We start from the raw sequence: 14,662 nt of genomic DNA on the forward strand, positions 1-14,662 counted from the left end.
GATGCCGGCTTCTTTGATTCCCGCTTGGGCCAGCTTTGCTGTGTGCCAAGGCCACAGAAGGGATCGCCTCCATCCTGAACAACCTACAGCCAGCAACGCACTTGGTGCAAAAAGGGCCTGGGTGATAAATTCGTGGCCGGAACAGCCAGACCCACTGCCCATTAGGAGAAAGCATGACGTGTGTGCCGTGCTGACGGTGGACTGGCGGGGGAGATGCACACAGGAAGCACAACACATATATAAATGTTTCTGGATGGTGACCACCGGTCCCACCATCTGTGACACTGACAACCACACAGCAGAGTCTGAGCACCACTTGGCTTGAATGTCTCGGAGACGATGTTTATTCCTGTTTCCAGAATGGCTCAAAATGAAAGCAGCAGCAGCTATAGACAAGGGTCAGGAGTCAGCCAGGTCAGATGCCTGAAGCCCCCAAGTGGGGAAGAGGATCCGGGCCGGAATTCAGCTCAGAGCAGTTGCTGCCAGGTCATTAAACAGAGGAGCATGGCTCTCTTGGGCCCCGGGCCGGAGGGCTGGTGGGAGAGATTCAGGCTGCACTGTCAACTCACCCGTATGTAAAAACTTGTAATTATAGCAGTTTCATTTCCCTACACTGGGGCAAATCTTTGTTCCCTAAATCGCAGAGAATGAAAGAGATTTAAAAGCAAACCTCCCAAGACTTGAGAATTCTAAATGCTTCTGAAACTGTCGGCTGGTGACAACCAAGCTGTTCTACTGGCTCACGTAGCTCCTCTGTCAGCCGCAGCCAGTGACTCCAAAATGGGTGCAGCAGCCCTTCCTGCTCCTCCTGCACCCCCCTGGCCAGCTGGAGAGCTCTGGGACGCGAAGATTAGCAAGGCGCGGGGCGGGAGAGGAGCGCTGGCGGGGCGCGGGGTGAGCCACGCATCTGGCTGTTCTCACCTGCAGGGGCAGAAACCTGTAGACTGGACGGGGGATGCCAGGCCTGCACCCTCCCGGGCCAGGATGAGGCTGAGGGGGGAACAAGGACAAGGTATCTTTCAGCCTGAGGCCCTGTCCCTCCTTAGGGAGTGATCAGATGAAAGCACCGCGGGCGTGTGCTCAGGCCGGGGTGGGGAGGGGTGGCACTGGGGCCCACCTGCTTGGGCCAGGCTGCTGCAGCTCCTGGTCTCTCCCCGTGAAGCCAGGGAAGCCACCTGTGAGAGTCCCAGTGACGTGCCGGGCACGGCCTTGTGCGGTGTGAGGTGTGAGGTGTGTGGCATCTGCCCCATTTTAACTGGGCCAGAGGATGCGACTAGTTCCAGTTGGGAAGTCTCAGCGGAGAGCCTTGTACCCAGGCCTCTCTGCGTCTAGTCTGTGCCCCCAACACCCGCTGTGGGCCACAGACTGTTGTTCCAGCCCCAAGCTATAGCACCTTCCTGGGATGCTGAGAAGCAGAGGGCCACTGGGCAGGGTGGGGACCGCTGGGCCAGGGCTACTGCGGTGATGCCTGATGGGGGCTCTGGTCGGCTTGGGCAGAGGACACTGAGCCAGGCCCCGGGCCTGGCGGACAGTGGCCTTGCTGTGTGGCCCTGGTGTGATCAGCTGGCTCCATGCTCTTGAATAGTAGCCCTGCCCCCCACCCCGTCCTCTCCCGCTGGGGTCTGGCTTTGGAGCAAGTCCCGGCTTCTTTCTGGGAAGCTGTTCTGGGTGGCTTTTATCCCACAGCTCCTGACTCCTGCTGTCCTGGCACTTGTCGGGGGCTGAGGACAGACAAGGCTGACACGGCCTCTGCCCACATTGAGCTGCCAGTTGTTGGGGGAGGGGAGGCGTGGGACAGACCAGACAACCAACCAGCCACCCAATTACACGACTAACCGTAACCGCGACGTGTACCTCAAAATGGCAGTGCAGTGTGACAGGACTGGTTGAATCTGAGCAGGGCAGGCAGCCCGGCGCGGGGTGGTTGGGGGGGGGGGTGGAATGATTTAAGCCGAGAGCTGCCTGGTGACTGGGAAGGCACGAGGGGCCCTGCAGCAGAGACAAGTGCGGGGGAGCCCTGAGGTGGGGAGGGGGACCACGGGCCATGTGAGGAAGAGAACGTGCAGAAGGGCCCGGAAAGGAAGGAGATGAAGCAAGAAGAGGGGCCAGCCGGGGTCGGGGAGCCTGGAGGTGTGACCAGCAGGCCACGGTGAGGATTGCCTTCTGACCTTCTGGATGGGGGGGCCTACAGGTGTGGCTGCAGAACCCACCCAAGGGAGGGTTAGGAAGTAACGCTCTCCGGCATCCTCGCAGCCCCAGACGAGCGGGGCCAGCAAGGGGCGGGCAGGCAGGAGCGGAGGTGGAGGGGGGCCGGGAGGAGCGATGTGCTGGGCTCGCCGCGACGTGCGGCCCGGGCCCGCCCCGCGCCCCCATCACCTCACTGACTCCCTCTCTGCAGCTGGCGGGCTAGGGCCGCGAACGATGTGGAGAATCTCTGGCCAGGGCTGTGGAATGGACGGGACTCCAATCGTGAGCAGAGAGGGGCGGAACAATGGAGTAACTGCCGACTCGGGACCCTGGAAAGGGACCTGTGGGACCCTGGAAAGCCTCAAAGCCAGAGCCCGCAGGACACAGTGGAGGAAAGAGGGGCCTGGACAGCCAGAGGGCGTGGGGCCAGCTGCTTCCTCCGGGGTCTGACCACCTTCCTCCGGAAGCGGACGCGAGCCCCCATCTGTACATGGTGAGCGCCAACGCGGGCGCCACAGACTCAGCCCCGCCCCCGCCCCGCCCCCCTGGGGTTGCGGTTCAGTCGGAGGATCACGCGCAAGGTTGGAGCAGCAGAACGGCGGCAACCGACTGCACAACCGGCAGCGCGTTTACCGTGGTCCACACCCGATGTCAGCTCCTTTCCGTGGGGGTAGACACGACAGGCGTGTGAGGGGCTCGGCAGTGTCCCTGGCACAACGGGTCAGGTACTGCCTCTAGAATGAACGACCACCTTGAGGGAGGACGATCACGAGAGCCAGCGGTGGACGGCCAGGGCCCAGCCGAGGGCAGGCGGGTGCTGTGCGGGGCAGGGCAGCAGGCACTGCCCCGGCTCCTTCTGGCTCCACCGCTGCCCGGCTTAGGACTCAGCAAACTGCTTACTCTCTTGGTCTCACTCTCATCTGGAAGATGTTAAGTTAAACGTGCAGACAGTAATCATTCAACGAACTATCACTACTATTATCACTGAATACGAGAGAGGGATGTGTATCGGAAACACAACCTGCAGGAAGTAAATCAGCTATGCTTTTGTCCAGCGACACCGACGATGAAGCAAGGATGAGTTTCAAGGAAGCTGGCTCCAGCAAAGGTTCCCCGGTAAAAGTATTTGGGAAATGGCAGACTATTGCATCTTATTGATTTACAAAGCAAATTTGCGTATTAAAGGCTCAAAAGAGTCCGATAAAAAGATGTGTTAAATTTCATTCTGTTCATTCTTTTCCCCAACTTATCTGACCTTGGAACCCTTCTTATTTTGGCTGAGTATACAAACGTTCCATAGGAAACATTCTGAAGACAGAGGAGGTTTGGGGGCTAAAACCATCTCAGTCTAATTGCTTTTTTTTCCTCCTGTGAGTGATGAAGGAACAGAGAAATCAGAGAGAACCGGGGTAGGAGGAGGAAGAGACTGATCCCGGAAGCCCGGGGCCGGGAGGTACACCTGCCCCTGCTTTCCGCCCAGCAGGTGACACCCAGAAGGAGCAGGAGAGCCGGCCGATGCCTGGGGGCACTGGGCAGGCGCTCTGTGAGGAAACCGAGTGGGAACCCACAAGTTGATGGAACTGAAGAGAAAAGGAAAGGATGACAGAGCCAATCTCAGGAGGATGCAGGACACCGCCCCTCCTCCTCCTCCAGTACTTTGAAGCAAAACATGGTGACCAGAGACAGCGGGACTGAGTCGCGTCGGGAGACAGGATGAGGTCAAGGAGGGGACCTCCTCCCACCCGTTAATCGGGGAGACCTCACAGAGGCGGCGTTCAGAAGCTGCCCGAACAGGAAGGCGCTGACAGCCCACCTGTGCTTTCGTATTTCCTTTTTGAGCAGGTGCCCCAAATGCAGCTGAAACTTAAAACTCGGTGCCCCTCATCAACAGTTTCAGAAAGATCCCTTACCCTGCACTCACGGCAAAATAAACACAGCCATAGAAGTGCGGGTCTCTTTCAGATGCTCCACAGGAAGAAGATATTTATAGTTACTGCCATTAAAAGGTTTCTCTAAATGTGGACCACAGACCGTCTGCGTGGGAATCACCTGTGAAGCTTATCGAAAACACAGCTTGAAGGGACCAACTCAGCTCTGCTGAGGCAGAATCTCAGACTGAAGTGGAGGCCTCCTGCGCTAGAGCCTGGTTAAGCAGGCGCCCTCCCGGGCCCATCTGCGGTCACGCTCCCTTCTCACGGGGACATGACCCTCACACTCGCGGCTGCTCTCCGTTTGCCCCTATTTGGGGAAGGCGCAGCCCCGCCGTCTCCTCCCCGGGCAGGCTGGAGCCACCGTGCATTCCCTGCCCAGCATCCTGGGAGCTTGGGTTTCAGGGGACGCATGCTGGCTGCGCTCTGAGATGACCCCTGTCACCCACCAGCGAAGTCGACCCCAAAAAAGGAACTCAGAGGGGCTCCCGCACCAGCCATACATTCCCTGGTGGCCGCCGCCCGACAGTGAGTGCGGGGGCGTTATCTGGCCGAGCTCAGCTGATACGGCCTTAGGGAGAGATGTCACATGCCACCTCGATGGAGGATTACACAGAGATTTTGAGGTCAAGGGTTTAGGCCAAACCAGCTTCTATTTATAAAAAAGAGCCTCTGGGGGGAAACATAAGCGCAGGAGATGGCTCTGTCTGGGTGCCGGTCAGGAGGAGGACACGCCGAGGCAGGTCAGCTCTTGCCATTTAGTCACGTTGCTCCCTTAAAGCAAGGCCCTCCACCAACACTCGAATTCCTCTGTCTCAGGATGGCCCTGGGTACAAACGAGGGAGAGCACACGTGGGAGGAATGAGCCCCGTGCCTGGCCGTGTGGACGTCTGGGGACTGGCTCTGCGGCTGGGGGGGCCTCACATGAGAACAGGTGGAGACGGGCGCTTCAGTTCCACAAAAACCGACAAGGGAACCCGTTAAATGACTGAAGTCCAAGCTCTTTGAAGGAGGCAGACGCCCTGATTAATGGAACATACGAGCAGACTCTCACTCTTCTCTCATAAGCTGCACAGAAAACAGGATAAGTCACCCAGGGGCCCAATTCCGGTTTGGGATTCCTGAAACCCAACGCGCCGCACGCACCAGGGGACTCGTCTTCTGATGAGCGTGAGAAACTACTGCCTTCAGCCCGAGCGCGTCCAGTACCAATTCCAGTCCTACTGAATGAGAACCTGCCAGACTGGGGCTTCCGAGTCTGTACTTTACACAGAGCCCCTAGCAGAGCGAGGACCGGCAGGGCAGGCTGTGGCCCAGGGTACCTCCCCGGGCTCTACCCTCCCGACAAGCCAACAGAACCAGCCAGGTCGTACTGGCTGTAATGTGACAAATTCAACCACATGGAAAACTTTTATTAACACCTTTCAAAATACAACTTTCCAATGTATAAAAATCTAAATAACTGTCCCTTTCCAACCCTCCCCTGCTAATGACCCAAGCCAAAGCGCTGTCCTATTCTGAGCCTGAAAGATAACAAATTCTTACGCCTACGCTTTGGTGCAAGGCAGTCCTTGTTTGTCAGCAACTGGCAAGGACATCACAGGCCTAAGAACTAAAATATGCCGAGACCTGAAGAACACTGCATTACAAGCACTTTAATGAGACCAAAGTCACGACCTCTAGGCCACCCGAGCAAACACTTGCCTGGTGGCATCGGGCAGTAGCAACATCTTCTCAACTCCTGGGTCTACCCAAGGGTTATGTGCACTGCGGTTCACAGACAGGGGCCAGGAGTGGTCACCCATGTCACCGTCACCTACTGGAGATAAAAGGTGTTCCTCAATCAACTGCCCACCTCGCCGCCAGAGTATAAGAAATTAGCCGTGGGACCACACAGTGCCCAAGAGCCAAACTGAGAGAATGAGCAGAGGTGTTCCAAGGGCAGCACCCCTGTCATCAGCACCCCCTGGCATGCTTTCCACGCCTGCCTCACAGCTACCTGTACTCTGAGGTGTTAATACCTCTCCTGAAACTCAGCTAATGCCTGCATAAGTGAGTTTCTTTCCCTCTACTCAATCACGAAGTTGGCACCTTGAGGGGCCTCATACTCAACAGCAAAAAGGACGTGAAGAAAAGACACCGAGTTATGGCCTCAAAAAGGTGCTGGCCAGCACTCAACCTCTTCCCCCTGGGGAGGGCCCCAGTCCGAGGAGACCAGGGGAGACTGTCTGGGAGAAGCGTCTGCCTATCCGTATCCTATGCTCGATCCTTTTGGCAGCCGTCTTTGAAGACACATGCTGCTGGCTGATGGCAGGCTGTGCAGGTTTCTCAGAGCCACAGAAATGAGGAAACCTCTCTCCTTGGCTGTGACCTGAAAAAGCCCACATACATTCTGTATGGAAACAGGCCAAACAGTTTAATAGCAGGGGTGGGGGGGAACAACCAACACAAAATATAAAACAAAACAAGCAATCAAGCATCTCTGGAGTTTGGTTTCTGCTGTTTCTTTCGGGGTGTGTATTTCAATGAGAACGTGCAGTTCAAAGGACTGCTCCCGGGTTTCTCAGTGAAGGGGAGCTGAGAACGCAGCTGGTCACAGGAACAGAAAGGAACACCGACACCCATTCAGCTTCTCCAGCCACCAAAGCCCTGGACAGACCTGCAAGGAAGCGCCGGGAGAGGCATATCAGCTCCTGCTCTGAGGAAGGGCTTCGGGGCTCGTGCCACTCCCTGTGTTCAAAGTTCAGGACCCTGAATTTTTAATGTCATGCAATTCTACACAGAATCACAGAGCGAGGATCAAAAAAATAAGACTTGGTAATCGGCTTGGAGCCCAGGAAGCTCCTGAGACACGAACAGCAAAATAAGCAAAAGCATCTCTTGAGTCCTGCCTTCCAGACTTTGCGCATCAGAAGGCACAATCTTCTCTCTCAGGCTCAGCCCTTGAGGAGAGGCCAAGCCGGGCACCTCCTGCCACATGTCCGAGATCAGCAAGTCCACAGAACCCGAAGCCCGCTGCCAGACCACCATGCTGCTAGGACAAGCTTTTAAACCAGGAAAAATGGACACAAAATGTACAAACAGAGCAGAAACTAGTATTTTCACGTACCACACACTCTTCCATCCTTCGTTAATGACTCAAAATAACTGAAGATAGATACTTACGAGCTAGATGATCCAAAGCTAAATCCTGAAAAAGAGGAAAAGGGTGCAGTTAAAATACACACACACACGGACTTCCCGTGGCGCAGTGGTTAAGAATCCGCCTGACAATGCAGGAGACACGGGTTTGAGCCCTGGTCCGGGAAGATCCCACATGCCGTGGAGCAGCTAAGCCCGTGCGCCACAACTACTGAGCCTGCGCTCTAGAGCCCTCGAGCCACAACTACGGAGCCCGCGTGCTGCAACTACTGAAGCCCACACGCCCAGAGCCCGTGCTCCACAACAAGAGAAGCCACCGCAATGAGAAGCCCATGCACCGCAACAAAGAGTAGCCCCTGCTCGCCGCAACTAGAGAAAGCCCGCGCAGCAACAAAGACCCAAAGACCCGACGCAGCCAAAAAAACCCCCCCCAAAAAACCCCCAAAAAACACCACCACACACTTGAAAGACAAAGGTGGTCTCTAGGCCGCATTCTTTCCCTCCCTTTGTCTCCCTCCTCCTGCACTGCCTGCAGGCCCGGGTGGGCAGGAAGTGCCGTGGTCTTCTGGGTATTTCAGGGTTCTTCCCTCCTCCCTGGCGGGCATTGGCAGAGGGTCTTGGGTAGGCGCCCTCTCACTGCTGCACCGTGCCACACAGATCCATTGCGTCGGGAAAATATGTTTTTTCTACTTCTCCCATCCACTTGCTTCCTCCTTTTTTTTTTTTTAAATTAATTAATTTATTTATTTATGGCTGTGTTGGGTCCTCGTTTCTGTGCGAGGGCTTTCTCCAGTTGCGGCAAGCGGGGGCCACTCTTCATCGCGGTGCGCGGGCCTCTCACCATCGCGGCCTCTCTTGTTGCGGAGCACAGGCTCCAGACGCGCAGGCTCAGTAATTGTGGCTCACGGGCCCAGTTGCTCCGCAGCATGTGGGATCTTCCCAGACCAGGGCCCGAACCCGTGTCCCCTGCATTGGCAGGCAGATTCTCAACGACTGCGCCACCAGGGAAGCCCCCTCTTCTTCTTGAGGCCAGAGCAGCAAGACACTCGGGTTCTAGGCCTGGCTCTGCGGCTCACCGTCTGGCCCTTTGGGCAAATTGGTTCCCTGGAGTTTTTGTGTCATTTGTAAAATAATAACGATGCCTAACTTCTGTGTCTAGTAAGTGTGGTGCAAGGATAAAAGCAGAATGCACACACGGTACTATGTGAAGAAGCGGAGTGTCAAACAAATGAAAGACATTTTGTAAAGTCTCTACGTCTTATTTCTATTTTTTTCTCTATCTTATTTTTTGAGTCTGATTCTTAAATCAAGGTTTAATAGAACCTGATTTTTAAATCAAGGTTATTTTTTGGGGTCCTCAAATCTTGAGAGAAAAATCAAGTCAGCCATTTCTTCACTTGGTAAGAAACAGCACAGCATTACAAATCTAATTAAAACCTAAAAAGAACATTTTGTCTTTCAAGCCCTTTCGGCTTTTAAAATACTACACTGAAGAGCCAGGTAAAACCACTCATTCTTTTTTTGGGGGGCCGGGGGTGTCCAGGCATTTACTGAGGAGACGAAAGGAGGGGCCACGGTGAGGGAAGGGGTCTGGCTGCCCACCTCCGCTGCCTGATCCGAAGGCAGAGAATCCCCCGCTCTGGGTCCCGAACGCAGACGGCTGCTGGGACAGCGATCCGAAAGCCGGGGCGTTCTGACCGGCGAGGGCGCCGAAGGACGCGGTGTGGCTGCTGCTCCCAAACCTGGGTTCCGGCGAGAAATGAGGCTGCGGTTAAGCGTGGCCACGCGGCCACCCTGCTGCCTGACGGCCTCAGTCCCCCCTCCCGAGTCTCAGGATGTGAGACACACATGATTCGAGGTGACGTGCTCGGTTTAAACTGGCAGCCTCTCAGAACAAACAGGCTAGAGCCCAGAGCCAACCTTCACCTCAGCCTCGGGAAGAAAAGTAAAGGGACGCCATATGAAATCCCCCTCGCCCAGTGTTTGAGCTCTCCTCCCCTGTCTGGTCCTACTCTAATCCCACTCCTGCCTCGGGTCTCTCGTGTACGCCTGTGGGAACTCCTCAGATGTCAGTCGGGGTCAGATACAGTTTCCCGGCCAGGGACCTGAAAAAAGGTGACAGGCTCTTTCGGAGATTTCATACCAAAGCCGGTACTCAGCTCTGCTGGACAAAATGGAACCAGCCAGTCAGGATTTATGTGGGAGAGCCCCCAGCCGAGGCAGAATCTGATACTTTTTTTTTTTAACTAGTGAAGAAAATAGCTGGTTTCAAATAAATAAATAAAAACCTCAAGATTCCTAGTCAACCACGAACCTTCCACCAACTTTGCAGCATTATGTGCTGGGCGGTCACTGGCGAGAACAGTGTCCGTCAGAACCTGCCAGAATACTGGCTTAAGTCGATCCCAGCTCTCCTTTAAAAGCTTTTCTTAACTTTAAGTCTTGGGGTTTCCTGACTTCCTGGGAGAAACTTAAAAGACCCATCGGTCTCTGCATGAAATCTAAGAAGCAATACATCAACTTGCTCACTTTCCTTGAAATTCGCCAGCATTGCTGCACCAGCATCTTTCATGGAGAGGAAAGGGTATGAATAAGGAGTCCACTTGAGTTTATTTTCAAGATAAAGATGCTCTCACCCGGCCAACCCTCACCCCACGTACCCTGACAGCTCTCCCAAACAAGCCCCTGGCTCCACCCCCCAACTCTTTAGCTTTACACATCCTGAGCCAGCGCTGAGGACAAGGACAGCGAGAGGCCGATAAGACATTCCTCTCAGACGTCCACACCTCCTCTGAAGGAGACACTTTGTAGTCATCACCACATATATTTTACTGGGAATTTGTGGTGTGGTGAAGGCTATTTTTTCCATGGGGTTTTGGTAACCAGACCGAGTTTCTGGGGCCCTTAAAAGCAAATCTCTAATATGGCATTTTCAAGTGAGGATGTGCACAAGGGAGTGAGAGCCGCCTTGAAGGCTGAGCAGTCATGGAGACTCTGAAACACGCACGGGGCCCAGGCAGTGCCTAAGGAAGCTGGCCCAGCGGACTGGGCACCGAAGACCCACTCCGGGGGTCTGGAGCGGAGCAGGGGACGCAGGAGTTGTTTGCTCAAGGACAATGGGTCTTCTGCGCAACAATCCCAAGAGGAAGGAATCTGATTAAAAACTATTCATTCAGAGTTTCCTAACAGAAGTCACCATACAAGGGGCAATCGTGGCTGTAAAGCAGCCAAGGTGAGACTGTTTTTCTTCCTTTAACCAATCCTCTAGCTCCACCAGGAGAACAGGGGTCTGCCAGCCACTACGCCACGTATCAGCGGACAGCAACACAGCTGGTGTCCACCACGTACTGGACAGAGTCTGCCTTGGAAGACACGAACCTTCCCCTGGAGACAACAGGAATCCTGGAGCGACTGGCTTGCTGATTTCGAGGGAGGGGCTTTCAGCTCAGTCGAGAGTAGGGGAAACAGAAGAACTTTCTATTCAAAGCAGCAGTACTGGGCCCCAGTGCTTCTGCTGACCTGCGCCTGTGGGTTTGCCCAGGCCTCTCTGGGGGGCTTACCCGAATCCTCCCGCGCTGGCGGCCGCGGTACCCTCTCCGAACACTTTGCCTCCCGTCGAGCCCAGAGGGCTTGTAAAGGCTGGGGCTGAACCGAATGCTGGCACCCCTCCAAACCCAGGGGATCCCCCAAAAGTAGGAGGGCTGCCAAACACTGGAGCAGCACCGAAGCCACCTGAGCAAAACAGAGGCAAACAAACAGAAACGGGGAGAAAGAAAGAAGGAGACAGGAAGAGAAGACAATGAGCAGTGAGAAACCAAATCACAAGAGGCAGGAGAAAGGGGAAGATACGTTAGAAACTCGATTCACAACACCCTTTCTATCAGCAAAATAACAAACCCAAACCCAAACCCAACCCAACCCGCCACCCCCTCCATTTCTAGCAGAGGGGTTTGGGGTCCACGTAGGAGAGCTCCTTGGAGTTCTAAGAATCCAGCAGACTCCGTGTTTGTCTGCGAGCTCCCTGGTCCCTCCCAGAGGCAAGCTGGACTCGTCAGCTCCAAGTCTCGTGAGATCCGACTGCCACCAAGAACCAACTCCATGCACGGCAGACCCCCGCCCAGACCCTCTGCCACGTTTGGAGACTCCTCACCGAAAAGTCACGCTCAAAAGCGCCAATCCCTACCCAGCTGTCAAAGTGGTCAGAGTTTATTACTTATCATCACATAGGCAAGGCATCTCGCTTCATGGAAACACAAATTATAAAAATAGAGGCTCAAATCCCCTCTCAGGGAGAATCTGCGAGCCGGGTTACAGAGGAGACGGAGAGGCTGACGCTCGGCCAGGTGCTTTTTACTTATTTAGAGCCTGAGAGCTCTCACATCTCTCACAGGAGTCTTTCTCTCCCTGTACAGAAGAATTTTAAAAAAATGCTCTCTCTCTGCAGTCAGGAACTGCTCCTCAATAAAAAAGCACGCCGTTTCTTGTCTGGAGGAAGGCTGCTGCATAAATGTGATAAGGCAATCAATCAGCCGGGAGGAGAGCCCTGGGTCCACGACCCCCTGGGCAGGCTCCCAGCGCTCTCACTCACGTGGACACAGGCCCGCAGGGGTGGCACGCACGCAGGTGACCGCACAGGAAGGGCCAGGCGTGCCCAGGCCACCTCCCCGGATTGGTGGATGCCCATCGGGCGGGAAGACAGAAGGTCCTTCCCTAACTGTCCCTCCTGCTCCTGAGGAGGGTTCCCAAACCCCAAGATACTGCACACGTCACTCTAGGCTATTAGCAGAGACACTTGCTGAGTATCCATTGAGCAGAACAGAGCAAAACGGTACAAGACGTGTGCTCTAAAGGGCAGCATTTCTTACAGTGACTATCGGCCCAGGAGCTACATGCTGAAGGGAGGAGTGGTGGCCCAGGCAGAGCCAGGAGGCGATTTGCCCAGGGAGACGGGGACCTCATTCTCGCCCCTTCAGAAAGTGAATCCCGTTGATAGAGGGATCACTCAGGCCTTCTTACTATGAGCGTAATCGCAGCACAAGCTTCGGCCACCTGCAACAGGAAAGATCAACTGCTGGACACGAAAAGCTGTCAGCTGAACGCCTTAGTTAGCTGCTACTTTGTGGTTCAATCGTTTGCTTATTTACCATGAACAGCAGAAGCACAGCTGAGAAGGTGCTTTCTGTGCGGGCTAACGTTTGGCTTTACATTCTGTATTTTAAAACCTTGAGTGAAATTCCAAGCCATGATAATGCAGACTGTTGGGTTACAAATATAACAGACTGGAAAAAAAAAAAAAGTGCTAAAAAAACCCTTGCAGTTGAATTATTTAAGACTGATCACAGATCTGGTTACACTTTCTTCCTGGACACACAGGCCTTTATCTAGTGCCTTGTACTCAATAGTGTTCAGAGTTCTTGGTGGAAGGTGAGTGAAAAATGAGAAGTCACAATGATACAGAAAGTACACTGGACAGGGAGGGGAGGAGATTAAGCGCACACACACACACACACACACACACATACACACACACACAATGCCCCCAAAACAACGAATCCATGTCACAGCTACGTGAAACAGAAGAGAATGGTCACTTGGGCTTTATTTCTGGAGACAGGCAACTCACTCCTGATGCTAGGGGGTTCCAATTTTATTAGATGCTTATATTTTTTCTCCTCCAGAAGAGACAGAAATTTAGTAGTACTCAAGGATAATAAGATTTCTGATTTACTGAGGGCCCGCCATGTGCCAGGTGCTGTACACCAGTTTGTTTCAATCCTCCCAACAAACCTGGGACTCCCTACTTCACAGGTGAGGACCCCGAGGCTCAGAGAACATGTCTCTCATCTACGCTGAGCCAGCTGGCGAGCGGTAGAGCTGGGGTTGGAACGGGGCTGAGTGACTCACAAGACTACCCATCCCCTCACCACTACGTGCCACGCTGCCCCCTGCCACTGCCGCCAAATCCAGCAACTCCACTGACAGAGCAGTGGGGAGACCCCAGTGGACTGGGGGGTGTCAGTCTGTCCCACTTCCTGTCCTCTCCTCAAATGATCTCCAGTGGTATTATTTTCTACTGCAACTGTACTCAAGGGAGGATGGGCACTTTTGGGATTTCAGAGACCCATCCAAACCATCAATCTAAAAATCCCTCAACACCTCAATCTAGGTGGTTTCATGGGGCAAGTAATCAAATAGGAAAAATATTCTGAAATGTGGGAGGACACATTTTCTCTCAGACTGCAAAAATAAAAGGGGCAAATTCTCAGATCAACTGGGACATGATCCTAGGATAAGGAACAACATAGAAGATAAACACAAGAATCGAAGAAAACGTGATCAGGTTCCTGAAAAAGTAAATTTAAAAGTCTTGATGATTAATAAACGAAAATTTCTTAGTCAAATAATATTTGCCTTGTCAAGCAGGACCAAAACCTTAGTAGCCCTTTCATTTTTAAATCATTCACTGCAGGGAAGGGTGGTGGCAGAATAAAGCTGTGATGCTCATTTCTAGTCCATTTTAAATTCTAGGAAGGAGTATAAAAAAACTAGCACTCATAGACTAACCCAGCCCAGGCACGGGTCTGAGTAAAGGTGCACAGTGCATTCAGAAACCACAGCAATTTCGGTTCTAAAAGGTGGGATTCCAGGTACTAATTTGGGGCAGTTCTGCTCCTCAGTCAGAGCCACCCAGGCATCTGCTCCTTGGGTAGGGTCCTTCCTCTGCAATCCCCCCATAAGTTCAGAGTATCCCATACACACAAGGGAGAAGTATCCTGCCCGCTCACCTGTGGGGGATTTGCTTTAAAGAACTGCTTTCTCAGCAAATATCCTTCCCCTTTGCCCCCTGCCTTAAAAAAATCTTTTCACACAATTTTCCACACAACAAGGGCAGGTATGCACAGATCCCCTCTGTAGATCTCAGAGACAGAAATAGGACAGAGGGGCAGCTGACAGAGATGAAGTACGGTTTTGCAGGTAAACATATATTGTTCTTTAAAATTTTTAATTATAAGTGTAATAATACATGATTGTAAGAAGCCACACAGTTTATAAATGTATACTTTAAAAGTAATGCTGGCATAAAAAGTAGTACTGTAATGTTCTTTATTCCTGACTACATGGGTATATTCCAACTGCGAAAATTAATTGAGCTGCATAGTTATGATATGTGGATACTGTATATATACAGGAATATCAATACATTTATGTATGTTACACTCAAAAGTAAAAAAAAAAAGTGATTTGGGAAGGAGGACAAATGATATAGACATAAGAAATTAAATAAATAATCTGTCTTGCCCATCACAGGTAATGGGCATCCAAGCAAATCTGACTTAGGATGCTTTCTTGTTTATATTTCAGTTATCATGGGCTTATATGTTCCCTCACTTTGGTTGTTAAATGCA

General features: G+C 53.0%; 1 protein-coding gene across 3 annotated transcripts in view; it reads right to left on the minus strand.

Moving 5' to 3' along the window:
* Positions 1 to 5,506: 5,506 nt before the first annotated feature.
* NUP214 (nucleoporin 214) overlaps positions 5,507 to 14,662 on the minus strand; it is a 99,157-nt gene continuing 90,001 nt past the window's right edge. For all 3 annotated transcript variants that reach the window (XM_061199747.1, XM_061199748.1, XM_061199745.1), the window contains exons 33-36: positions 10,817 to 10,988; positions 8,859 to 8,998; positions 7,281 to 7,305; positions 5,507 to 6,774 (exon numbers count right to left, since the gene is read on the minus strand). In XM_061199747.1, the coding sequence (XP_061055730.1) occupies positions 6,741 to 6,774; positions 7,281 to 7,305; positions 8,859 to 8,998; positions 10,817 to 10,988 (371 nt within the window). In that variant the 3' untranslated portion in view covers positions 5,507 to 6,740. The remainder of the gene's footprint in view (positions 6,775 to 7,280; positions 7,306 to 8,858; positions 8,999 to 10,816; positions 10,989 to 14,662) is intronic.

The sequence above is a fragment of the Eubalaena glacialis genome, chromosome 9 (assembly GCF_028564815.1).
Source record: "Eubalaena glacialis isolate mEubGla1 chromosome 9, mEubGla1.1.hap2.+ XY, whole genome shotgun sequence".
In the NCBI taxonomy this organism is placed as follows: Eukaryota; Metazoa; Chordata; class Mammalia; order Artiodactyla; family Balaenidae; genus Eubalaena; species Eubalaena glacialis.